This window comes from Lissotriton vulgaris, chromosome 7, assembly GCF_964263255.1.
Source record: "Lissotriton vulgaris chromosome 7, aLisVul1.2, whole genome shotgun sequence".
Lineage (NCBI taxonomy): Eukaryota > Metazoa > Chordata > Amphibia > Caudata > Salamandridae > Lissotriton > Lissotriton vulgaris.
In genome coordinates, this window is record NC_141695.1 from 1,515,269,511 (window position 1) to 1,515,296,242 (window position 26,732).

Sequence of the window (26,732 nt, forward strand, 5' to 3'; positions counted from 1 at the left end):
TCTTGACAGATCGGGGGCGGGGATACCAGGGGGAGTTGGGACTACAGGGCTTTCTGGAGTCTTTTGGCCTAAGCGATCTATGGCCGGAACATCATCCCACTGTGAGACAAGGCCAGGCATGGGTCCTTCGTGAGACTGGATCACCTCCTGACTCAGACTGATCAACTGGGGGAATTTTCAGACCCCCAAATCATGGCTCGGGGTCTCTCGGACCACTCGCCGGTGGGTGCCACCCTGAGGAGGCCAGTCTTAAATAAGGCCGCGATCCTGCGGATAGATCCCTGGCACCAAGCTCAGGGAGGGTTCCCAGCTCTACTTTGAGGAAAAACAGGGGTCCGTAGCATCACATATTGTTCTGTGGGAGGCGTATAAGACCGTCTTACGGGTGTAGGCACAGGCACTGATTGGAGCCAAAAAAGAAGGAGGAATCCTCACAAATTAGTAGGCTCGAGGTTGAAATCACGGAATTGGAAAGGGGGGTGGAGGTGGTTTCCACGCCAGAGAGTCGCCATCCCTTGGAACTAAAGCAGAAAGAGCTCAGTGTCCTAGCAGAGGGCGAGGCGCGTGCCTGTGCCTGTGCCTGTGCCTATGCCACGCAGCACCGTATACATGATGTCGGAGACAAAGCCCTAAAGCTCCTAGCGTGGCTGGAACGTAGGGACAGAGAACGTTCTTGGGTGGCGGCAGTGCGCGATGTGATGTGATATGAAATGGCACTTATATAGCGCGCTACCACTCCAGGGAGTATATTGGCGCTTAGATTCCTGAATGACAGATTGACGCAGGAATGGAGGTAACTTATTCCATGCCTTCGCGCCAATGACTGCAATGGATTTTCCTCCTCTTGTCGTCATTTTGAACCTGGGGACATAGAGCAAGTTAGCTGTGGAGGACCTGAGTGCTCGTGACGGATGGTATTGTCTGAAGTACTTGCGCAAATACAGTGGGCCATGATGGTGGAAGGCTCTGTATGTGATGGTAAGAACCTTGAACAGGATGCGCTTATGTACTGGGAGCCAATGTAAGGCATCCAAAGCTCCAGAGGCCGAAGAATTTCTAGGCAGTCTGAGGACCAGCCTAGTGGCTGCATGCTGGACCATTTGAAGTCTGTGCAGGGCTGATTTATTTAGCCCTGCATACAGACTGTTACAATAGTCCAGCCTGGATATTATTAGAGCTACAGCGACCGTACGTCTGGCAATCAGAGGGAGAAAATCAAAAAAATTCTGATGCTCCTGATGATACCAAAGCATACCCCTGCTACTTCTTTGGCTTGTTGGTTAAATAACAGGGTATTGTCAAACTTAATGCCTACATTTCAAGCAGCATTGATAGTCATTGGGGGAGCTTCTGCCTTTTCAGGCCACCAATCTTGTGGAGGGAAACAGTTATTAGGACCAAAAGGAATAATCTTAGTTTTTGCTGAGTTACATTTTAAATGGTTGTGTGACCTCCACTTGAAGGTTGCTGACAGGCATTCTTTCAGTGTTAGTTCTGCATTGGATTGATTTTTATCAAGGGTCAGAACAAGCTGGGTGTCATCAGCGTAGGCGATAATACTGATGTTATAGGAAGAGATTAATTTTAGTAGGGGGACCATATATAGGTTGAATAGAGTGGGGCTCAGACTGGAGCCCAGCGGAACCCCTGTTTTAATTGTTTTTTCTTCTGAGCAGAAATCGCCCAACATAACAATCTGGCGCCTATGTGCCAGGTAGTTTTTAAACCATTCGAACACGGTTCCTGCTATGCCTGCATTAGCGAGGCGATGTAAAAGGATAGCATGAGATACCGTGTCGAATGCTGCAGAGAGATCTAATAGGATCAGGCAGCCAGTTTGCCCTGATCCAATGCAGCATGAATGGTTTCGGTGGATGACCGAAGTGCAGATTCGGTGGAATGGTGGGTCCTGAAACCTGCTGGACAGGGATGCAGAATGTCATTTTCTTCTAGGAATGCCATCAGTTGTTTGTTAGCATAGGATTCTGTAATCTTGCAAATGGCAGGGAGAAGAGAGATGGGTCGTAGGTTGGACAAAGTTGTGGGGTCTGGTAGCGTCTTTTTCTGTAACGGTTTCACTGACGCTACCTTCCACTGTGGGGGAATCTCCCCTGATTGGAGGGACGAATTGATGATGGAGTTATTACAAGGGTTAACCTCCTGTATTATGGATTTAAGGAGCGTAGGGGTCAGAAGGGGATCCTGATTTTATTGTGTTTTTATCTAGGAACCTAAATCAATATTGCTATTTTATGCCCTTGTACGGCTATAATCAATAATATCCCTATAATGGCATACGAATCACATCCATATTTATCAAATAGCCCTTGCAGTCCAAAGCACGGCAAAGCTACTTCCTTAGATTCCTAGAGAGCACAGCGAGTTCTTTCGACACACCAAACCTCCAGCAACCTTGGAAATCCCCATTTGCTTTTGTTTTGATTTGTCATTGAACTCCTGCGAATACTAAAGGAACAGTCAGTTCTTAGTGACATCTTTATTGACGTCTTATGTCCAAACCTTACGTCAAACTTGGCACCTTTCAGGTATAAATATACCAACGTTGCCTTAAGCAAACACACGGTGGTGGTTTTGGAGCCGAGCAGCTATCTACTTGCCCGAGAGCCCAGCTGATGCGAGAGCCCACGGACGCTGCCCCTCCTTTTTGACGCACTGAGAGAGACACTGTCTTTTCTCCTGCCGAGAAATCCAGCTCCGGTGTTCTCAGGCGCCTTCGCGGGCTGCTGGGATATCGAGTCCTGAAAGAGATACCAGACCTCCTACATTCTATTACCCAGGTACGGAGCTGACTAAACCCTTAAAGAGAATTCTAGAATCAGATTCTTGGCTAAACCAACTTAACTTAAACTGCTACTTACTTACTCCTTCCCACGTATTAGGCTTAGGTCAGGTACACCGGGGTAGACATAGTTAGAAGCACCAGTTGAGTACGTTAGTCAATGTATATATGTATGTATATATTTTATCCATTTTAAAGTATCTTATGGCTAAGAAACCATATCAATGCTTTTACAGTATTATTTCATAATACTCTTTTTACTGTACGCACTTTACTTTACATTAAGTATTGCAATTATGGCAGTTCATTTCTCTTGCATGAGAAAGAAGACTGCTCAATAAATTACACCTTTTATTGAAAACACCTGTCTCTCTTTTCTCTGCACTCTGGTGAAACTAAGTACGCACAATTGACTGAGTGAAATAGCTGTCTATTGTTTTCACACGACTCTAGAGATACACTCTTATTCTGAGGGAGCAAAGTTGTCATGTTATATGGTTGTCAGAAGCTAATCCCTTCTTGTCTATCCAGGGAGGTTAAACTCCTCCTCCTTTATTCGAGAAAGTTTCTAGTGACCTCTGAGCTAACTGGCAAACCTTAAGTCTAATATAGTCAGTAGAGACCTAGTCGACCTCAGTCCTACGTCTACACTGCTGAATATATTATTCCAATGCGCAGAGCCTATTGGGAATATAGGAACTACACTACAATTTCAGGGCATAGATTCCCTGAAGAGAGTCATCAAGACTAATATGGCCAAATTTTTCCCATCTGGGATGATGGGGGTTCAAATCAGTTTCGCTCGCAGACTGTACTTTCACGAAAGAGCGATAAGTCGGGCGCCCTGCCGACCACAAGTACCGACATCGCAGAGGCGTTCGCGACGTACCTGGAGGAGGTTTATACTCCGGTGTGTACTAGGGAGGAGCAGGATTGTGCAGAATTCCTTCAGGATTTTGCACTTCCCACCCTGTCGCAGTCCCAGAGTGTTGCCCTGGAGACAGCTCTGTCAGGGGAGGAGGTGGAAGCCGCGCTCAGCTCCTTGCAATCGGGCAAGGCGCAGGGTCCTAATGGATTGCCGGTTGAGATATTCAAGAAGCAATCAAGTATTGTCACGGGGCCCCTCCTCAGGATGTACCTAGAGGCATGTCAGGTCGGCGTACTACCAACGGACCAGAGAGAGGCCACAATTGTTGTTATACACAAGGAAGGCAAGCCGGTTGAGTTCTGCTCCTCCTACCGGCCGATCTCCCTCATAAAGATGGAGGCAAAGGTGCTAGCGAAGGTTCTGGCGGACAGGCTGCTCCCGTTACTGCCTGACCTGGTCCAAGTAGATCAGTCAGGATTTATGCAGGGAAGAAGTACCAGGCACAATCTGCGACATCTGTATGGCGTACTGCACATGACGGAAGGGGTGGGGGACACGCAGACGTCATTGATGGCCTGGATGCATCAATGGCGTTTGACAGTATTGAATGGCCATACCTTTTCATGGTTCTGCGGAGGTAGGGCTTTGGGCCGATCTTCTGCAGTTGGGTGCGCCTCCTGTACGAACAACCTGCGGCGCTGGTGCGGGTGAATGGTACGGTTTCTAGAGTCTTCCAGCTCCGGCGGGGTACGAGACAGGGCTGCCCCTAGCCCCCCTTTTATTTGCCCTGGCATTGGAGCCCTTAGCGCATTGGATTAAAGGGATTGCTCATTTCGGGGCATGGCTTTTGCTGATGACTGGGAGGACATAATTAGCCTTTATGCTGATGACATCGTGCTCTACATGGCTAGGCCCTACCAGTCCATGGCGCAGGCACTCCACCTCTTTGAACTATTTGGAAGCTACTCGGGCTATAGGATCAATTGGTCGAAATCGGTCATCTTTCCCCTGTCCGGCCCACCTCCGTGGATACCATCCAGATGTCCGGCGGTGGTAGCAAGTGATGGCTTCAGGTAATTGGAGGTGTTTATTACTAGAGACAAGGCAGCGTTTTTCACCCGAAACCTCGAGCCCCAGTTGAGGCGCGTACTCACGGATGTGAGCCACTGGCGCATGCTGCCTCTATCCCTGATGGGCAGGGCAACCATTTTCAAAATGCTGGCATTGCCCCGCCTAATATATCTTCTCCAGAACACCCCATATCAGGTGTCGTCGGGATTCTTCAAGAGGGTGTCTCAGGCGGTTCGGATGCTTCTATGGGATGGGGGTGCCCCGCGGATCGCGCTTCGTAAGCTGACACGGGGGGTGTACGACGGTGGGCTGGCCCTGCTGGGCGTGCAGTTATACTACTGGGCATCCCAGCTCCAGGTGGTGAACGACTGGGTGTACACGGATAGGTCTGGGCCGGCCTATAGAGTAGATCGCTCAGTGATGCCGGGCAGAAACTGCGAGTCTCTACTGTACACCAGGAGGGTGTGCACTGATTTGACCTCACACACAGAAGTAGTGGTCCAATGCTGAAAAGAAGCGAATCGGTTTCTAGGGTGGCCGGGGTCCATGACGGGTCAGACTACCTTATGGGGAGCAGCTGAGTGAGGTGACCAGGCTGCAGGGCTTCAAGGGCTGGCAGCTCATTGGCATTGACTATTTGGGGGACCTGTGGAAGGGTGATGCCCCGCGCTCGTTTGCATACTTGCAGAAGGAATATGACTTGCGGGACTCGCAGAACTATCACTACATGTGTCTTGTACACGCACTGCGATCCCATATTCGGGGGGACGTGTCAGTCCCGGAATACTCCCCCATGGAGGATCGGTTATTGTTGGATCCCATTCTAGACAGGCCAACGTCCACAATCTACCGCAAGTTATTCAACAATATGCCGGACTTGTTGGTGTCATTAAGGGGCGACCTGGGAGAGGGATCTGGGCCCATTGGACGACGATGATTGGCAGGACGCCCTGCAAAGCCCGCGGGAAATTGCGATCAGAGTCCAGTTCCGGTGGCGCAACTTAAAATTTTGCACCGGGTGTAATACCCTTGCACTCCGTAGTATACCTGGGGGGTGCCAGTCCTCCCTGTGTGCTCTGAGATGCGGAGGGGAAGGGTCTTTCTACCACATTCATTGGGACTGTCCGGAGATCGTTACATTCTGGACCAAGGTCACAGACATAATGACAGAGGTGGTGGGGTCTCCGGTTCCGAGGGAACCCAAATGACTGCTTTTAATGATAAAGGGACCCACTGATTGGACCAGATATGGGAAACTCTAGCTGGCCATGGCGGCTGGCATAGCTAAAAGAAATATCGTCAGGGCCTGGCGGGGGCGTCGGCGCCTCCACAGTGGGACCAGTGGGAGCGGGACCTGGACTGGTGCCAGAGGGCAGAGGAGACTATTTATAAGAGCAGGAGTTGCCCTAAGAAGTGGAAGAAGATCTGGGGGCCTTGGAGAAGATATAGGGGGATGGGGGACGCCTCGGGTAATGAGTTCCACTGTGATTGTCTTGATGCTGGCTAACTGTGATTATTCTGTATGCCTTACACTGCCTGTTTATCTCCGATGCAATGTGACCTATGGATGGATATGTCAATCAGACTGAGCACTGTTAATAAAAAGAGTTAAAAAACAACAACAAAAAGCAATGTAAGTTTCAAAAAGAGAAGGCAGATTCAGAGAGAAAATGACTCTCTTTAAAGGATTTCCCTTCCCCTACAGCGCTCACCTGGCATGAGGTCATGCCGTAACTTCTCCAATAGTGAGAAGTGAGCAGTGTGAGCAGCGCACATCAATGTGCCTGCTGTCACTGCAGTCCGGAAAAAAACAGACCGCCTGTGCCAGGGCACAAAACGGAGCCCGATAGAGACCCATTTTGAGGCCCCTTTTAAATAACTGCCGGTGCTCAGCACCGGTGAGACCCGGCCCACTTAAAGCCCTGGTCAGAGGGAGCCCTTGTGTGCAATGTCAAGTCTTCCTCCTGGGCAGTGGGGGAGGTCCTTCCTCTGGATCTTGTATCCGTCGGGAATGTAGGTGGCAGAGGCGGCGTATGCCCAGATTTCCGTGAAGTAGGCAACGTCTGGCGGGAGGGTGTTGAGGAAATCCCAGATCTCTACTGCGTGTCTGTGTAGGGAGTGCACATTGAGGAGGATGCACTTCTGGGCTTCGGTGGTGCAGGCGTCTGGTGCGGGTGCAGCGGTCGCGGGGTGCTGTGGATGGTAAAGGATTGTAGGCAGTGTCAGCAGGAGAACTGGCCGTGGGTGGTGTTCGAGGTCGACTGCTGGCAGTTGATGTTTTTTCCGGGGTTGAGTGCGAGGAGGGCAGCTGAGTCATAGCGGTGGATGGTCAGAGGTCCAGGGTTCCTGGCGCTGGTCGTGGTGGGTTGTGAAAGTGCGCAGACGGGCTTGCCTTTGGCAAGGAGGAGGAAAGCGCAGCTTGGAGGCAGGTGCGGGTGTTGGCAGGGGGGAGGTGCAGCAGGGGTTTAACAGTGGGAAAAGGGAACTGAAAACCAAAAAACAATGTCAAAGGGAAAGAGATAGGCACAAATACTGTAAAGCACAACTACAATGAGGCACAATTACAACAAGGCAAAGTTACGATAAGGCAACATAATTCCAGAAGCAGTCAGGGAGCGACACGCAGGCAGGCAACAGAAGGGCCTTGAACACCTTCCAGGAGGAGGTGTCGGGTGCAGCGGCAGTCAAATCACAGCTGAGCTGTTAAGGCAGAGAGTGGGAATTGGGCCAGGAGGTCAGAGGTCCTGCTCGGTCATCCCCACAGTGGCTGCCATTAAATAGGGAAGGGGAGGGGCCGCAGGGTTCAGCGGCTGGAAAAGGGTGCCGAAATGTCAACAGGAAAGAGATAGGCACAAATACAATAGAGCACAATTACAACAAGCAACAATTATTATAAGGCAAAATAATTCCAGAAGCAGTCAGTATCTGGGTTTTTTGTTCTGCCAGCTGTGCCGTGCGATCTCCTAGCCCTTTGGTTGCTGCTAGAAGTAAAAAAGGTCAGAGCATAACCGCTTCCTTCTAACTTGCCCTAGAATCTCTTTTCTCCAAGGAGCAAGATAATTTGAAATTATTTTCCTTGAAGTAGATGCTCCTAAGACAGGCTGACTAGGGGAGAACATCAGCAAAAATTACTAGGATAGGATACTGTCACGAGACGGCACTGCTGTGAGAAGCTGCCCCAGGGTTCATGGGAGAGGTTTGATAGGAAAGAATATTTCTGAAGTGGCTGGCTGGGAATGGATACTGCGAGTACAGAGGTTTACTGAGAGGATGTGAAACTGGAGAGGATGTTATTAGAGGATACTGTCCGAACAGTCTGATTATGGGAAGTTAAGTGCAAGGAATTGATAGCAATTGGGAGGCAGACTAAAAAGTCTGCCAGAGAGGCTATCTAATAAAGCAATAAGGCAGAGGTCCATTTGGCAGTGTGACAACACTGGTAGAAGGAGCTGTGGTAGGACAGCACTTTGTAGAGAGGCATGACCAGAAAGAATATAGCTTGAGTGATGCTTTATATGATAGGATATTGCTAGGAAACGTTGAATAGGGGAGGGTACAGTTAAAGGAGAGTCCCACTGTGTAAAAAGGGGGCTCCAACGACAAGTCCTAATACCATAGTTTAAATCACCAGGTTTCATATGCTCCACTCACGATTGCAGCTCTGTGAAAGGTCGGTCTGGAGGGGACTTCTTCTCACTGGACACGTAGAGAGCATTTGGACTTTGGAATACATCTGCTACTTCTGGAACATCTTTTGAAAACTGTAGTTTGATAAGACATGGAAAGAAACAATAGATTAGTGACTTGTTTTAATAGGCATTCTAGATCCCCCTCTTCCCGCCTATAATTGTTGACATCTCTATAGGAGCCCAGGGATTTACATGGAGACAGAGAAACGTTACAGACAAAATATCACAAAGCAACACCCTACCTGATTCTGCTAAAATCAAACAACTGAAAGTTTGAACTCCTAGCCTGGCAAGTGCCTCTGGTAACTCATGGCCATTAATACATATGAAATATACACCCTGGCCCAACAAACGTGGAGCATTTCTCATTAGTGGGGTAAATTGACAAGAATTAACCTTAGCCAGCGTTGTGGTTCTTGGGGTGGTGATGGAGGACGACATTCATATTTACATCCTGTTCATACGTATTTAATTATTTAAAGCGGGATCGTATGGGGCTCTTCCTTTAAAAGGTGTTGAAAAATGCACAGATGTGCTTCTGCCCGATAAGTAGGAAATAGTTGCTGAATTATAAGAGGACTAACTGTATGGCTTAGTAGGAACCAGACAAATTTCATGATAATAATGCCTTTCACCGCATCAGGACATATTTGATGATGGGGTGAGTGAGCACTTGCCAATAAATGTCAAATCCAAAACCATACCATAGGCCACTTAAATTAGACAGAAGTTGTTAATCCACGTCGGACGTGGAACAGTGACCTCCAGTTCCATGTATAATGCAGCAGTCTCTACTCTGCCACCAGAAGCACCAGAAGCACCGAGCACCAGCGGTGCTGCATGCCTTTCATCTGTATTCCTGAACACAGATTCCCTCCTTGTGTGTAGAGGAATGAGCTCTCACAGCTCTGACCTCCTCCCACATCGAAAGGAAACAAATGGCCATTGGAGCCTGTAAAGTTGATGAACACTTGCTCAGATCCCAGAAACGATGTATTCCGTCTATCATCCAAAATGTTCCGAACATGGTGAGTTGACGCAGCATCTTGAAAACAGCTGCTTAGTACAGAAGGGATCACGTGGCTCCAGCAACGGCTCCAGGCCTTCCACTATAGATAAAGCCCTAGAGCCATATAAGATGCCCCCCCGGAAGATGACCTTTCTCATTCTTTTCCACAATCTACGGAGCGAAGAAAGACTGATACGATAGACTGAATTATGGCAGCGTACAAAAGAACTGAGGTTTCTATTACCAAAATCATCAATGCCTTCCCTTAGAATAGTAAGGCAGGCTGGTTCCTGAGGAATCTGCAGGGGGACTGAGTATCCATCAGAAAGATAAGTCACATTTTCTTCTGATATTTATTTTCCCCGTTTCCAGATCAGGTGAATTACTAGCCAAGTGGGACCTCCAACGAGGTGAGTCTGAGGAGGGAATTACACTACGCTTTCAGTTCGGTCCTAGAACAATGATCATCCCTCCAGACTTCAGAGTGAAGGCAATAGTACCAGGCGAATGTGTGGATCAAGGCGCACAAGGCAGCCTGACAGATGTTCACAATGACAACGCTCATGGGCAACAGCTAAGAAGTAGTTACCCATAGTTGAATGCACCCTAATGCCTATAGGTACTTTCTTGTGAAAGGCATGGCACAATCCAGTGACAAGGATCAGAATAATCTTCATGCGTTGGACTCACTGAAAATGGAGATTCAGATGAAGAGCCAGAGTGTGCAATTGGGCATGTGGAAAAAGCAGTATGCAGGAGGCAAGGAGTCCTAGCAGCCTCAGGACTGACAGTGCCGGAAAAAAAGCTACCACACTCTAACATTGTTGTCATACCATGGGCTTGTACATGGGAGAACCTCCTCAGAGCAATCAAGCCCAACATGATCTCAATGAAGGGCAGATGTCCTGTGGGAAGGAGGTTTGACTTGGGGTGACTGTTTGAAAAACCCAGGTCAGAGTTAAGGGAGAGAGCTGAAGGTGATAAGAGACCAGCTGTGGTGGGCCTATATCAGTCACTGAGGTACAGGAACAGATATATCCCTGATCTGAGCAGATGAGCTTCAACCACTGATATGACCTTCATAAAGACCTAAGGGGGTATTGTAAGTCAAAAAGGAAGGACCATAAACTGGTAGTGAGTCAAACAATCAACAAAACAGACAATCTATTCTTGGATAGCAGGACTGGTATAGGAAAATACAAGTCCTGCAAATCGTGTGACACCATCCATTTTAACAGCTTTATTCGACAATTTACAGTCATAAAAGCGATTCACAATAATACAAATGGAATTAATTATACAAAAACATAAAGCACTCGGAAGACATACATATATCATATAAATAAAACTATTTTGCATCACCAATATGTGAGATTGATGAATTAAAATCAATTAAAAACTCTTTAGAGTACAAAATAAAACAATTAAGATACGTACAAATCTCATTGTTAGGTAAAATACCATTATATCTAATATACTTCCTGGTATATAAACATATAGGACATAATTGGGACACACACTCTGCCCCACCATGAGGAGCTCGAAGATATGAGCCTTACTTTGGGGCGCCTCAATTTTTACACACACTCTAGGTTATTAGGCGAGCCCTCAAAGTCCATGACCACCCTAAAAATGTTGCCATAGCTATTACAATGGGCGGTGAAGTGTCAGTCCGCAGAATGCGTTCCGCTACAGCTACCCGCCTTGTGCCCAAAAGCCTACAAATTTGGAACAGCCAGGCCCGGCGCGGGCCACATTAGCAACACAGGCAAAAAGGATATGGGCCAGGGATTCGTTGCGGGATCTGCACCCCGGGCACTTAAATGTAACTTGAGCTGACCCTTTAACTGTAAAAGATATCACCAGGAGCCTTCCCACCCTGAACTGGAAGTACAACTTACGGTCCAGTGGTTTAGTGATAACGTCCCAGTAAGATTCCAGCTTTGGGATAGCTTTATGGTCCAAGAAGCGAGATGACACTAATTGCCTGGTGTTTTTTCCCTGAAACCATTCCCAATATTTAGCCTTTAGCACCTCTTTTGTTGGAAAATGGGAGTTTACAGGATCTACCCACAACGAGATCAGGCCTAGATCCGCCAAAAGATTTCTAACCGCCCATAACCATTTGATACGGTGTGAGGTATCGGCCCTTATTTGTTCTAGGAAACCTGTTGCATAGCCTGCAAGTTCTGGTGTAATCCATAGTCTCCTCCAATACAGAAGAGGACGCAGTTTGGCAACTGCTGCGATAGGTTTTTTGCCTAGATCAATTAATAATGGGCTCATTGGGGTATTCAGGGGTAGTCTCGTGATTTTTCTTAAAAACCTGTTTTCTGAGATGGTAAGAGCTACAAGATTCTCACAACACCAGACTTCCGAGCCATATAGTGCTGAACTAATAGCTTTCAAGTTGTACATTTCTAGGACTGGGCAAATGGGCTTAGAGTGAGAAAGATTGTGTTCCTGACAGAGAATCCCTGAAATCTGCCTGAGTTTAAGAGATGCTAGTTCGATTTGGCGATCCCATTTCATGTTTCCTTGGAAGTTCACCCCTAGATAGGTGAACTCCTTTACTGATTCTAGCGGTCCATCCTTCATACTGAAACCCCTCAAGTTAGCCTTATGCGCATTGAATGCCATTTGCTTTGTCTTGGACATATTGACCTCCAAGGCCCTCTGTGAGCAAAAGTCCTCAACATTTTTTTAGGGCTTTCTGGAGCCCACTAGGCGTCTTGGACAAGATCAATGTGTCATCGGCAAACATCAATATCGGTGTTTTTTCTCCTGCTAGTGTGGGGGCATTAGTTGGTGTTGCGCTCATACATTCAACTATCCCGTTAATATATAACGAGAATAGCGTAAGGGCCATCACACATCCCTGTCCCACGCCACGTTCTATAGGGAACAATTCAGTGACTTCCCCCTGCCACCCCCCCCGCCCCCCCATCTAATTTGGGCGCTGTTGTCTTCGTGGGGCCTTCTTATCAGAGTCAAGAGGTCTAAAGGGATCCCAAACTGTTTCAGAACTAGCCATAACTTCCAACGGGGAACTAGGTCAAATGCCACCTTAAGATCTACAAAGGCGGCATAAAGACTACCCTTGCCTATTGTCACAATCTTACAGTGTATTAAGATAAATCTAAACACCTGGTCGATGGTGCTTAAGAACGCTCGGAATCCAGCCTGCAATGGAGATAAAACTCCAGACTTCTCAATCCACCCCTGTAATCTATTTAGCACCATCCTACCAACTATTTTCTGGAGGCAGTCGATCAGGCTGATAGGCCTATAGTTCCCCGGGCTTGCTTTGTCCCATTTCTTATAGACAGGGATGATTTCCGTGCTTTTTCAAGAAACGGGTATCAGGGCACTTTGTGCAATCGCATTTGATAGCAAGAGGATATATCTGCACCATCTGGCTTTATCATGTAGAAAAATGTCGCCAGGAATGCCATCAGGCCCTGGTGCTTTTCCCGGCAATACTGATTTCAGTGCAGACTCTACTTCGGCCTTGGTGAAAGTTTCCTCCAAGTACAACACACTTACAAAGTCATTATCGCCCGATTATGGGGTTGAAGCATATTGAGGTTTAAAGTGGTTTACCCAGTCAGATACGGAGACGTGATTTTGAGGGCGCTCAGCCTGTCCCCGGTAGACCATTTGTAGACGTGCCAGAATTGCTTTGGATTATATGTGGCACAAGCGCCCCTTAATTCCTGCCACCTTTTATCATCCCAGGCTTTCTTGGCTTTTGTTTGCATGAGCATGTAGAGTGTCCTCTCTTCGCGAACCTTTATTGGCTCGCCCCCTTTTATGGCTTTCCCTAGGGCCAGGCGCGCCTCCCGACAGTCAATGTAATACCAACGCCCCTCTTTCGAGGCAGACGCTTTGGGCTTTTCCCCCTGCTTTACAAAGTAGAAGCGCAAGAGTTTAAAGAAGGTGGAGAGAGTACTTAATATATTAGTAGGATCTCTTTTTTGATATACACAAGCTTCAAGGTCTTTAATAGCGAGATCTAAGCTCTAAGCGATGTTATCTAATAAGTCTGGCGAATCTCTTATCTGTACCCACTTAACACTCCTTTGGCCGTTGGTGGGAACAACCTCACCTAAGTGATGCCTATCTCTAAGGTGTGAATCTGCCTTTTGACAATTCAAATACAGAGAACCACAAAGTGGGTTATGGTTGCTTTCAAGCCTATCAATGACCTTCATGTCCACCACCAGATGCCATAGGCACAGTCTTACCAAGACATAGTCTATTCTCCTTGCATGAAAGCCATTGTTAAAAGTATTCGCTCCTTGCCTGTCTGATTGGTGTGCCCATTCAGAGCCCGTAAGCCCTGTTCCATGCAGATGCTATTTAATTGAATGGCCACATCCGACCATTTTCCAATAGGCTTTAGCTATAGCGGCGGAACCCCCCATTTACTATCATCTACCTCGGTCCAGTGTCCATCTTCCACGGTAAGGGGTTAAAACAATGTATTAAAGTCCCGCGCTATTATCACCTTGGAAGCATCAGGTTGCATATCAAGGAGGTCTTCAAGAGCCGCTAAAACTCTCGATCTTTTCCCCATAGTGCCCCTGACATAGATGTTAAATAAGACTATTTATAAATGATCTCGAGTGGTCAATCTGATCGCCTGTATATCCTTGTTCTGGGTGGAAAGAACCTGGATATTGGCCAAAAACTCTTGGTGAACCCAAATAGTTAAACCAGCCAAGGGCCTTCCTTTTGCTCCCCTATCGGCTCCTACAGAGGAGTTTAAATACCCATCGCAAAACGGGGGTGTTTCGGCCCATGTTTCTTGAAAGACACATATTGCATGTGCCTCTACAAATGTATGCACTTCAAGCAAGCTTAGCTTTGAATTAAGTCCTGCGATGTCCCAGCTCAAAATATTACATTCTATTGGGGGAGTCTCTAAAATCTGAGGCGTTATATTATGCTGTGCTGGGTACCTAGCCATTCCTGGTAGATGTGTGCCCAGTATAATAACAGGTTCTGCAAAAAACCCACTCGAGACATTGCTTTCGGGTAGGGTAGGATCTGGGGTCTGGGGCATGGATTGTTTTGGTGTTGATAGGACAGTCATTCCTAACACACCATCAGCTTCCGACGATGGAGCCACAATTACAATAGGGGACGATGGCTTCTTCGTAGGTCCCGCCTTAGAGGATGTAATAGTAGGACCTTTTTGAACCCTGGGTAAATCTTTAAGGTTTAGTCAGTCATTAATCTCAAGGCTAGAGCAACCCTGCAATCTATACGGTCCCTGGGAGAGAAATCCTTCGTGCAGCTATGAAGTCCTCCCCAATCACCGAGTAGCAACCTCTCACTTGCCTTATCCAATGGATGGCTTTGTTCGTTAGGGAATCCCAATTCTCAATGCCACCATTTGGAGTTAGTTTTGGGACGTTAGCCATATAAATTCTTGGCAGCTTATGTGTATTATGCTTATACTCTCTGATTGACCCCAAGCCAGGTCCTGGGAACCTTGAGCCCTCGTGTGCATAATCTTTGTACCTAAGGGGATGATAGATCGTCCTATCTAGTTGTGTGCCATGCGGTGTAATGATATTGGCAAAGTCTGCGGCAGGGACTGTGTGCCTCACTGATTGAGCATTCGAGCCAATGGGACCTTTCTTGACTGGATATAGTTTTGTGTTTAAACTTGCCTCTCCCAGGTCTTTATTAACTGGAAGGTCTGGGTTGATCCGAGGACTCAGGTAGTCTTTAGGTGGAGGTCCGAATAAGGGTTCCATCTTATTAGCTCCCTGTGAGCTGCACTGACCCTGTGGTCCCGCCCCCGAAACTAAAGATTTAACCAGTACAAGTATCTCCTCCAATGAACCCTTCATTACCTGCACTTCGGCTCTCAATATGGAAACTTCTTGTGTTATCTTTTCTAGAGTCTGCACTTGCATACCTGCAGTAGTAATTTGCTCTTGAGGGGGGTTATTAGTTTGAATTTGAGCTTGTACTCGCATTCAATTAATCACCTGTACCCGGTTTTGCATTTGTGCATCTCCAAGTGGTTGGAATTTGTTGGTGCAAATGACGATTGGATCAATGTGGGCAACATGATCTACATCTAGAGAAAGCTCACCACCCTCCAGATCAATTACAATTGGTAGAGAAGCACTTTGGTCCTGGGCCTTAATGGTTGAGGTGGGCAACTGACTCTTTCTGGCTTTGCAAAACATATCTGGGATGGCTGGCTTAGCTTGGTATACATAGAGCTTCTCTTTCTGATGAGGTTTGGTGTTGCTATATACATGTTTAAGAAGTGCTGCTTCGAGGATATCCTCACAATCGCTAATAATTGTGTCTATTCGGTCCATGACACAATTATTTGCAGCAACCTTCTGTGACTTTTTGGGCTTTTTCCTAATATTACGTTTTGCCCCCCCCCCCCCCCCCCCCTCGCTTCCCTCCCCGCTCTCCTCCAATGCCTTCCGCTTCCCCATTATCCCAGGAGTAGCCCAGATATAGTTGGATAAAGCACTGGCGTAGCTGGGAGGGGGCGGTCCGCCCCAGGCGGCACTGTTTTGGGGGCGATGGGCACATGTGGTGGCTGTTGCTTAGCAGTCAGTTCACCACACGTGTATCTGAAAGTGCAAGAGCACGTGCGCCGCAGGCCGTACAGTTTAAGTGGGTCCCAGGGCCATCAATCTAGTAGCACGCGAAAGCGCTACCAATGACGGCCCTGGGCATCTTTTTTTTGCCAGCCCACGCGCTACTACAGTGACGCCTCGACTCAAGAGACACTGCTTTCCCTTTGCTTCAGTTCATGGGCAGGTGATGACCTCCGAAATGGCTCCTAGCTTGAGCCTGAGGTCACAGCCGGCGAGGCGACAGCGAGGTAATCAATCCTGTGGCCGGCTGCATCAAGACAAGCGCGCCCGATGACCCAGCATGGCCCACCATGATGGCCAGTGCAACTGAGCCAGCCAGAGCGAGCCTGATGTGGTAGGCCGGTCGCTACAGGGAGAGAGGCGAGCTATTCTGACAAGTAAATTGAAAGAGAAAAAAATACCCTGTAAGAATAATTGAAAATGCCAGGAAGCGAGCAAGGAACACACAGAGGGAGTCCCTACTCGAAACCAATGAGAGAACTGAACCACAACAACTTATATGTGTAACCACATTTAATTCCTCGTCAAATCAGATCAAAAAGATCATAAATAAAAAATGGAACATCTTAACATCCAATAACCTGGAATATGAAAAACCGATGTTTTCATTTAAAAGAAATAAGAGTCTAAAAGATTCACTTGCACATACCAACAGCTTCAAACCAACAATAAACACACAAACGACCCTTTGGAATACCACTCCAGTGATGGGACATTATCCATGTGGGTCATGTGTGGCATGCGAATTTACTGAACACACTACACAATTGGATCTTGGCTTAAATACACCATGGGAACAAAGATGCCACACAAATTGTAACTCGGAGGCAGTAGTTTACTTGATCAAATGTCCATGTCAATTGTCCTATGTGGGAATGACCTCCCGAAAGATAAAGACACGTATTAGTGAACACCGTAGCACAATAAGGAGGACAATCACCGCTACCAGACTTACAGCTCATTATGTTGAGAAACATCATAAGGACACAGATATAAAATGGACGGTGATCGAGAAAATTAAGCCGGGCAATAACCTGAAAACAATACTACTAGAGAAAGAACAGCGGTGGGTCTATTGTCTCAAAACTCACATCATGGGCCTTAATGATTCCATACCGTGGGCACAATTGAGAAAATGATATTAGGGTTAGATATAACCAAGACCCCCATTCTATTAATACAGTAACAGACTAAGAACTAAGCATACTATGGAAGTCCTTGTTGTCAACATTGAAAGGAACGATCCATATATTGAACAATACATACTGATCTTAGTTAGTCTGTAATAAAATGCCTCCTGAGTTGATTATCCTTACTTCCTGTGCTTCCCACCTTTGTTTGACCCCAGTACTGCGGAAAACGGAGTCATCAATTAAATAAAACCTAGTCACCGTGATCCAACAGATTACAGACTGTTTACCCATTAAGCCCAGCACAAACAATCATGATAAAAGCGAAAAGTGTGATTTTCACATGGCATATATTTCTATATATTGTGCCACTATCTCTTATTTATTAATTAAGCCCAGCGTAATCGGTCATGATAAATGCAAAAAGTGTGATTTTTAATTTGGCATATATTTCTATATATTGTGCTTCCATCTTTAATGTATCATGATTACATCACACTTCGTCGCGATATAAATATGCCCCCGCGACATGGTTCCAAGCAACAAGAATAATTCCATAATTTGATTGCAAATACGCTTTACATTGGCAAGCATCACAGTCATTATATGTCATAGTATTTAGTATTGCTGCAGTACAATTATAGCATGGGTGTCTATACCTACTAAAAAGAGATATGCATCCCACAAACAGTAGCTTGTATAACTATCCCGTTTTTCGTAGTCATTCAGCCCGATACCGGAGCTTTAAACTACAATTCCCGGCATCCATTCAGCCGGGAAAGGGACTATTTACGGCCGTGACGTCAGACGCGTCACGCACAACACGGATATAAACATTGCTCGCCTCCGGCTCCGGCAAGAACAGCAACCGTGAGCCGGGAGGCGAGACCGTATGTTTTCCGGTAGGGAGCGTCCTCACAATAAGTAAGTAGTACGCCCGCCCCCATCCCGCATTAACCTCGGACCGTGTATAATCGGTCTTTTACACGCTGGATGCTCTCTCTAATCTTATGCTTACTACAACATTACCGATACCGACACTTACTTAACTAACACCCTTTGGTTAGGAGAGCATGCCCCGTTGTCTTGCTGACTGAGAAGCCTACGCCCAACGTAATTTGGGTAAGTGCTACTATGGATGATGTGATAGTTGCATGACATGCATGAATGTGCTGGTGTGAAGAACGGTAAACACGATTTTTGAACATGTATGGGTGTGTTTTTATGGAGATTTTTTACTGCAATTGAGACTGCGACCACTGTTTTGGTATTTCACTTCACAATGTCACATCCTCTGATTACAATAGTGTGTGATATTTGACACTAATAATTGGGTGTCACATAATGAAAATGCCACTACATAAAAGATTGAGTGACATAGAATGAGAGCACTCGTGCTCTCCACTAGACTGGCATGTTCACTGTGAAGTCAGTGTTCCACGCGTGGGATTATACACAATAATATGGAGAATGTCTATATCTGATAATGTGTTTTTTGCCATAATCTTTTCCGCAGATGGAGCCTGGCATCTCACAACACTATCAACACATTAACACGAGGAGAAGCTACTCTTCCCTCGCTACATTGATAGAGTAGTGTATTCCCCTACTTAATTAGCCCCACACATAAGGGGGGTAACTCATTTTTGCCCTGAAGAAAGTCCGGGACCTTTATGGCCACCTAAGGACTGAAACATGTCAGCACTTCACTAGGGTCATAGGACCATAAAAATCCTTGTAAGACCCATTTTACTCTATTTTTAACAACCCAACCAGACCCATGAATAAAGGGAAACCTGGGGTCTGATTGAGGTATTTTATTTAGATCCACTTGCCTTCACTATCACAAGAGCTTCCCAACACTGTGGTTGAGCTCACCCTGACCTATAGGAGTCTGGGTGACCCGATGATGAAGCATGACACCACTAGGGTGTGTGAGGGTAACTAAAAACAACTAGTGTTGCCCCCCTCTCATTACATAGATATGGTAAGCATATCATACACATCCCTAGTGAGTTGATGTTTAATCTCACCCTATTCATAAGTTCCCTATTCCCAGTTGCGCTACCTGCATTGATCCAGTGGGTCTCATAGTAGGTCTCCTTTGGAGTATTTGCGGTTATAAAGTATTTGTAAGGGAGGACGTACTCCATATACCCACTCATATCCCTTAGGACCTCTGAATTAAGTTTACAGAGGCCCGTTTTTGTTCGAGCTCTTGAGATGGCCACAGCTGCAATTTCTTCTAAAGTAAGTGTGTGCTTAAATGTTCTGGAAGTTAGAGAGGGGCTGAATGGTCCAAATGATCTGTGCCCCCGGCTTTACTCTGTGTCACCGCACATATTTTGATATGCCAACTCCGGTGCAAGTTTTAATTTGAGAACTCGAGCTTCTATATTTCTTGTTTCTTTTCCCCATTAGCTCATTTTAACACAGGTGTTGATTTACAGGGAATTACATGTTTCTTTGACTCATGCAAGGATTTCGGATTACCGTTTCTAAACGTTCATAACTATCTGACTAACAGCAGCTGCATGTCATTTCGGTTTCTGTTCAGCACATAATTTCACAGATTTTTTAAACTTCGAGCACGTTTGTGAACAATGCGCACTTAAGATTTGTGGCACATTACTGAAGAACGGTATCACAAGTATTTTTTTAATTTTCATGTTGACAAGTCACTTTTTGCGGCACACTGAGGGCATTTTTAGTTAGAAAAACATTCTTTGGAGGTTATAGTGTCCTTACTTTTGTGCATACTGCAGTCTGTCACAATTCGTTTTCACTTCGTGGTGGGCCAGCCAACAACTGTGCTTTACTTAAGTCACGATAGGCAATTAAATGCGGCTCAGGAGAGGCTGGTGGGTGTCTCTTGAAGGTGGTGCCCTTGTTTGTGAATGGCTAGCCTAACTAAACTGTGCATCAAAAATACGCTAGTTGTTAAAGCACACGGATGGAAAGTGGAGCAGGACATTTTTATCTGTATATTAACTAATTCATGCTGGCAGTTTCAAGCCATTCCATGAAGAACTTAAAAACAACTGTGTAAGTATTGAGAGAGACTCATTTATAAAATGATAAACACTACAGTGTCCTAGCTGCTGGATATGCCTTAGACTGCTCTGTCTCTCAGCCTGAGGCTTAGTGCATTTCAGGTGCTTTGCAGCATTTTTATATTTTTCTCATTGCTCTAATTTAATTTAATATATTTCCCTCCTTCATTGATGAATTTTGATCTGGAGAAAGTGTCACTCATAGTCGTTGAAATGTCACTCATAATTACACTGAAATTCTGAAAATGTCACACATAGCAGTCTGAAACCTTGGCTGCTATGACGCTGACAGCCTAAATAAGGTAAGTTAAAATGAATTAAATTTGAATTTTTATTCCTCTGTCCTAAACAGCTGCAGTAGGAACTTACCTTAAGGGTGGCTGTCAGTTTAAGCTATCACTTGTTGGATATGGGTGACACTGACAGTTGGAAGGATCTCTAGTTTTGACCTGGGGGCCACAGGTGGATCGGTGATGGTGCTTTTCAAAGGAGTCTCGAATGACTGCTGTATGCAGTGCTGGCTGACTGACACCACATGAAGTTACCCGGAGGTAAGCTGCTGGTGCAGGCCTTTCTGGAATGCATGTGGTGGATGAGAAAGCATGAAACTGCCTTCGCTGTGGGGAAAAATATGTAAATAGAATTGTTTTATGCTATGGACTTTCTTGCAGCTCCAGCATGTGGGGGGGACTAACCTAGTCGGCCCTAACGATCCCTATCGATCCCCCTCTCTCTCCCGTATGGCAGGCCCTTGCCTGAATACAACAGGGGGCAACTCTTATAAAGTACTACTGCTCAAGTGTGCATTTAAAGTGCAGTACTAATATTTTCATAAAGTGCATGGCTGTTCTTAAAAGTACACATCATTAGCTGGGCTTAATACCCCTTCAAGAATAGAGATACATATATTCTCTCATACTCCTTTTAAATGAATTATTTAGAAAGAATAGAGATACATATATTCTCTCATACTCCTTTTAAATGAATTATTTAGAAAGACTACCATGTTCTAAAGTGATCTATATATGCTCTATATATTTTCTTGTGTTAAATGTGTGTGTGTGTGTATTAACTAGTGGTGATGGGCAGTAGGTAGTTAGGGCCAACGTTTCCATATGAAAAGGCATATTTTGTCTTGTCAATAACTTTGACGCCGCTTGACGAATCTTCACGAAAATCTCCAAAAACTTCACCTTTTTGGTTCAGCTGCTGTGGTTAAAGTTTCTGGTGATCAGTTAAGCGGCGCATGAGAAAAAAGGGGGGGTCCCAAAATGCGTTTTCCCCATGTTATGTCTATGGGATTTTTCATTATTTGAACACGATTACAACCTGAACCGCTGAATGGAATGACACCAAATTTGGCAGAAAGCTAGATGTTGGTCCGGAAAGTGTGCTTTTTGTGATTTGGTGTATATCCGTTCAGTAGTTTCAGAGATACTGAAGTTAAAAAAATATAGATATGTGGGGACGAGAGACCTTGCAGTGGACTCGCGTATCCAACTGAAATTTGATTGGCTGCCAGCATTTCAACCAAGAAGTGTTGGCATCCATCTTGAGACTCGGTTTGAATCAGAGTTCCATAAACAAAGTAAAAAACAAAGAAAAGGGGGCAGGGAAGGAATACTCTGACCCCCAAGATATCGTGGGTGGGGGGATCCCAGAGGGACCTTGCCGGGTGTTAAAAGTATTATTTGTAATTTAATTTTTGATGCAAATTTGTGGGTGAATCCGCGGATCCGGGGCAATTAAAAAAAAAAAGATGCGGTGGCTCCCCCTAAAAGAAGCCCTTTGGTGGGCCAAATCCCAGCCGCATATAAAAAAAAAAGGAAGGGGCACATGGGGTCCCCCTATTGGGGTTTATTTAAACCCCGGAGACCACCACTTCCCCAGGTTTTTTGTTTTGAATTATGTGGGTTGTGCCCGCACGGCACCCCCGTAGACCACCACCTCCCTGGCTTGTTTACTAATGAAATAGGGGGCCTCTTGGAGCCATTCGCAGCCCCGGGGGCCTCCACCCCGGGCCTTTACAATAAAAAATGCCGAGGGTGGGGGGGCGTGCGGACCCCCCCCCCCCTCAGCCACGGGAGACGCCACATCCCAGGTCTTTAACTTTAATTATTGGTGGGGCCATGTGGCCCCTCCTGCAGCCCCATTGACCACCACCTCCAAACAAGCAATGGTAAATGCATTAGGTTTCTCCTATGTGATTAATAATAAGCTATTTTTTGTTATATGTTGTAGCTTACTGAGTAGTTGGACAATATAAGTTACAGAAAGTCTGTTAAAATGTTATGACTTGTTTATGTACAAAAAGGCAATGTATTGGGCTGTTGCTAGTGGCATAGTGCGGGTAAGTAATAGCAACATTTTGAAAACTGAAATGAAGGAAAGAAATAATAGAATACATTGATGTAATAGCGATATTATGTGTTTGGAGGAGTTCAGATAAATGTTGGGCCCGGTGCCACTGCACCTGCTGCACCATTCAAATCATGACCCTGTTGTCTGTAAGGTAACTGCACTTGCAACTGCCTGTTTAGTGGTAAAATATAGCAATATTAGGTGTTTAGTGGGGTGCCTGGTGCTTTTGCACCTGATGCACCATTTAAAGCATGCCCCTATTGCCTGCTACATAAATGCACTTGTTGCCTTGTAGTAAAATGGAATAATAATCTAGTTTAGTGGGATCCCTAGAGCTTTTGGCCCCAGGGCCACTGCACCTGCTGCACCATTCAAATCAAGTCCCTTTTAACTGCAAGGTAACTGCAATTGTGACTCTCTGTTTGGTAGTCAAATATAGTAATATTATGTACAAAAGAGATCAGCACTAACTATTTATTATTTTTCCATATATTGTCTTTTCGGGTCAACACAAAATTAATTAATTGCAATACTGGATTCCACCATTATTTAGTTGACGTAATTTATTTCCGGAATTCGTCAAGATCAGTTAAATTTGTTCAGACATGTCGTATATTGTAAGTTCTTTATTGACAATATGCAAAATATTCACACCAACGTAGTCAACGCATCTCGTCCCTTTTCTTGAGACTTCTTCAAGTCTTATCCAGCAAAGTAATTCAAGGAGCAGCACACGTAATCTGAGTGCCCCCAGTAGTCTCGAGTTCTCGCGAGCGGACGCTCACCCCTTGTTTTGTAGTCCCGTGTGCAGCGCGCAGGCGCTGGGACTTGTAGTTCTGCCAGTTACCGTGCACAGGATAAACAAGGGCAGCTCCGGCCACAGACCACAAATCGGGTGTATCAGCACGGAGGGAAAGAGGAAAGTAGGATAGATGGTCAGTGCAGTGAATTAAAAACAATGAAAACAGACGCAAATTATTTCCACAAATAAATGATTTAATTTTAAAAAACGATCTAACTATCACCCGGCTTTCCGCCTCAGGTGAGCTAAGTCTTATCCAGCAAAGTAATTCAAGGAGCAGCACACGTAATCTGAGTGCCCCCTGTAGTCTCGAGTTCGGACAAATAATAGAGAGTGAATGATGATTTTTTTGGAGACTGTAATGTTTGTATTTTAAATGTGCTTACAAGATATCTTGCATATCGAATAAAAGCTTATGACTGACTGACTGATGATTTCTTTTGTGTATACATTTGTGGATTATATCCCCTTATGGGGACCCAGGAGGCTCTTTTCCTTTGATCTGAGCACCACTCCTTTGGATTACACCCTACATCTTGATAGGTGCAGTACCGAGAGTCTAGGCCTCTTTTTGTAAATCGCTCGTTATAGTAATATTATGTGTTAAGAGGAGTTCTGACAACTTTTCGGCTTGGTGCTACTGCACCTGCTGCACCATACAAATGATGATCCTGTTGCCTGTAAGATAACTGCACTTGTTAGCGCATGTTTAGTAGTAGTAAAATATAGCTATATAAATTTAGATGAGTTATGACAACTTTCAGCCCCGGTACCACAGGACCTTCTGCCCCATTTAAATCATGCCCCTTTCAACTGCAATTTAACAGCAATTGTGACTGCCTATTTAGTAGTAAATATAGCAATATTAGGGGGCCCATTAGGATGGCGGGCGGACCCGCTTTTCCGCCCGGGTCGCAAGGCGACCCGGCCGGAAAAGGTATAATATGGTGGCGGTGTCTATCAGACACCGCCAGCCATATTATGATGGGCAAAATCGAATGCCGCAGGCATGCGGAGAATCCCTGCGGGGGCCCGTTGTGGGCCCCCAGGGACTCCGGGGGGTGGTGGGGGGTGCACATCGGTGGTACCTAAGGTACCCTCCAGCAGTTCCATGCACAGCATGGCAGGCACCGCGCGGTGCCCGACATGATGTGCATGGAAGTGCACAGCATGCTTTCCTGCCACTGTGGCGGCCGGTGCTGAGTGCACCACCCGCCACAATGGTAGGAATGCAGGATGCGCCCGCCACTGTGGCGGGCGCATCCTAATGCTGCCAACGGGACCCCCGCCCTTATGGCGGGCGGTCCCTAGTACCGCGAATATGGCCGGCGGGCAAAGTCCGCCTGCCATCCTAATGGGGGACTAGGTGTTTAGAGGAGTTCTGACAACTTTTTGGCCCAGTGCCACAGCAACTGCTGTACTATTCAAATCATGACCCTATGCCTGAAAGAGAACTGCACTTGTGACTGCATGTTGGGTTGTAAAATATAGCAATAATCGATATTTAGTGGGGTTCTGGAGCTTTTGGGCCCAATGCCACTGCATCTGCTGCCCATTCAAATCATGACCCCGTTGTCTGCAAGGTAAATGCACTTGTGGCTGCCTGTTTAGTAGTAAAATAAAGCATAGCTCTCGTATAATAATGTTATTTTTAATGTGCAATGTTTATTACAACATTTAAAATTTGATTATAATGACCAAATAGATTAAGGCCAACAAAACAATCAGATCATTCCTACAAAGTGCAAAGAAAGGTACTGAGATATGAATACAAAATGCCATAAATGTTCTAAGGCTGAAGCATCTACTTTACACAGCTAAGTAATAAAAAGAATGCATTCCAGCATACTGTTAGAAGCTGTCTGCCTATTCCGTGGGAAGAGATCTTATCTTGACAGTGAATGGGGCTTAAACATTGTGAACAGCTTTAGTAGAAATATTGCCTGCAGCCTGGGGAAGTTAACAAAAATAAAGTTCCAAACAAAAGCGAATGAACACAGTAATTTGGACATATCAATAGGAACTGATAAGAGCCCCCTTTTAAGATATATTAAATAAAAGAGATTCACAAGGAGAGCTCAAGCGCTGTGCAGGCAAAACCTAAAAAAGGAGTGGGGCCGCGTGTCCACCCTCCTGGAGCCAAAGATGGGCCGGCTCCTGCTATGTCCCGGGATGCTCATCTCAAGACATAGTTGTTTGCTATGGCTTAGCTGGAGCTTCAACGCTCCCGCCAAGCCATAGCAAACGCCGCTCAATTTTCAGCAAGCAAAAGTTTAAAAGATGCTCCTGTTTGCTGAGAGAGGAGCAGAATTGCTTATGGACAGGACAGTGTGTTCAGCAGCTCACTCTTTCCAAAAGCAAAGCCAGCTCCAGCAGGACACAGAGAGCTTGGCAGGGACCACTGGTTCTGGGGGATGGGTTCCCGCAGGCCAAAAATGGCCCAAGGAGGGGGGCATTGTGGCCCCCTCCCCTTTTACAAAATAAAAAAAATAAGGAAGTGTCCAGATCCTGGGGCATGGGGTAACTGGGGCCGAAATCGGCCCAGGAGGGGTGCCGCTCAGCCCCTCCCTTAAATTAAAAAAATAATAATTTTGCAAAGTGGTGCAGAAAGGTGGTCCCCCGGGCAGAAATTGGCCTAGGCATAGGGTCTGTGTGCCCTCCCTTCTCTATTCAAAATAGTCTTGCCCCAGGGGAAAGGGTCCCCGGGGCTGAAACAAGCTCAGGGAAGGGGGGCCATACTGTCCTACTCCCATTATATAGAAATATAAACACATGAACAGGCAAGTCGTCGGAGGTCACCCCCCCTTTCTGCAACTCTCTGCAAATACACCTCCTGGCCCACTACTGGTTGGGGGATGAAGTCCCCTTGGCTGCAGAGGGTCCTTGGGGGCCAAGTCCCCTTCCTGTTGAATATGTTATTACCCCGCAAACAATTACTTTGTGTACCATTACAACAAATTTATCACAATGCAAATACAATTACCCGCAAATTATTACAATGAAGCAAATAGAACTCATTTTTAATGTAAACTACTAAAAGCACCTTCACCATGCAACAAAAAATAAATGTAAAAAGATATTAAATTGACAAATTTAGTCACTTAACTACTGGGATGGTATGCCAGGATAATAGGGGTTTTGGGTGGGTAAGTAATTTAATTATACTCAAGTATTAATTTGAATCTGTATATTTCCATATAAAATTTAATTTATGTTACTTCACTGGCGCGGGATGGCAGGAAAATAGGGGTTTTGGGTGGGTAAGCAATTTAAAATTGGTGGCATTCAAAATAATACTTGAGAATTAA

The 26,732-nt window shown here is 45.8% G+C and overlaps 1 protein-coding gene across 1 annotated transcript in view; it reads right to left on the reverse strand.

Annotated features, from left to right (window-relative positions):
* Positions 1–26,732, reverse strand: part of LOC147705912 (inactive serine/threonine-protein kinase TEX14-like) — a 722,788-nt gene that overhangs the window by 120,903 nt on the left and 575,153 nt on the right. The window contains exon 16 of the mRNA XM_086929575.1: positions 8,391–8,500. Within this exon, the coding sequence (XP_086785701.1) occupies positions 8,391–8,500 (110 nt within the window). The remainder of the gene's footprint in view (positions 1–8,390; positions 8,501–26,732) is intronic.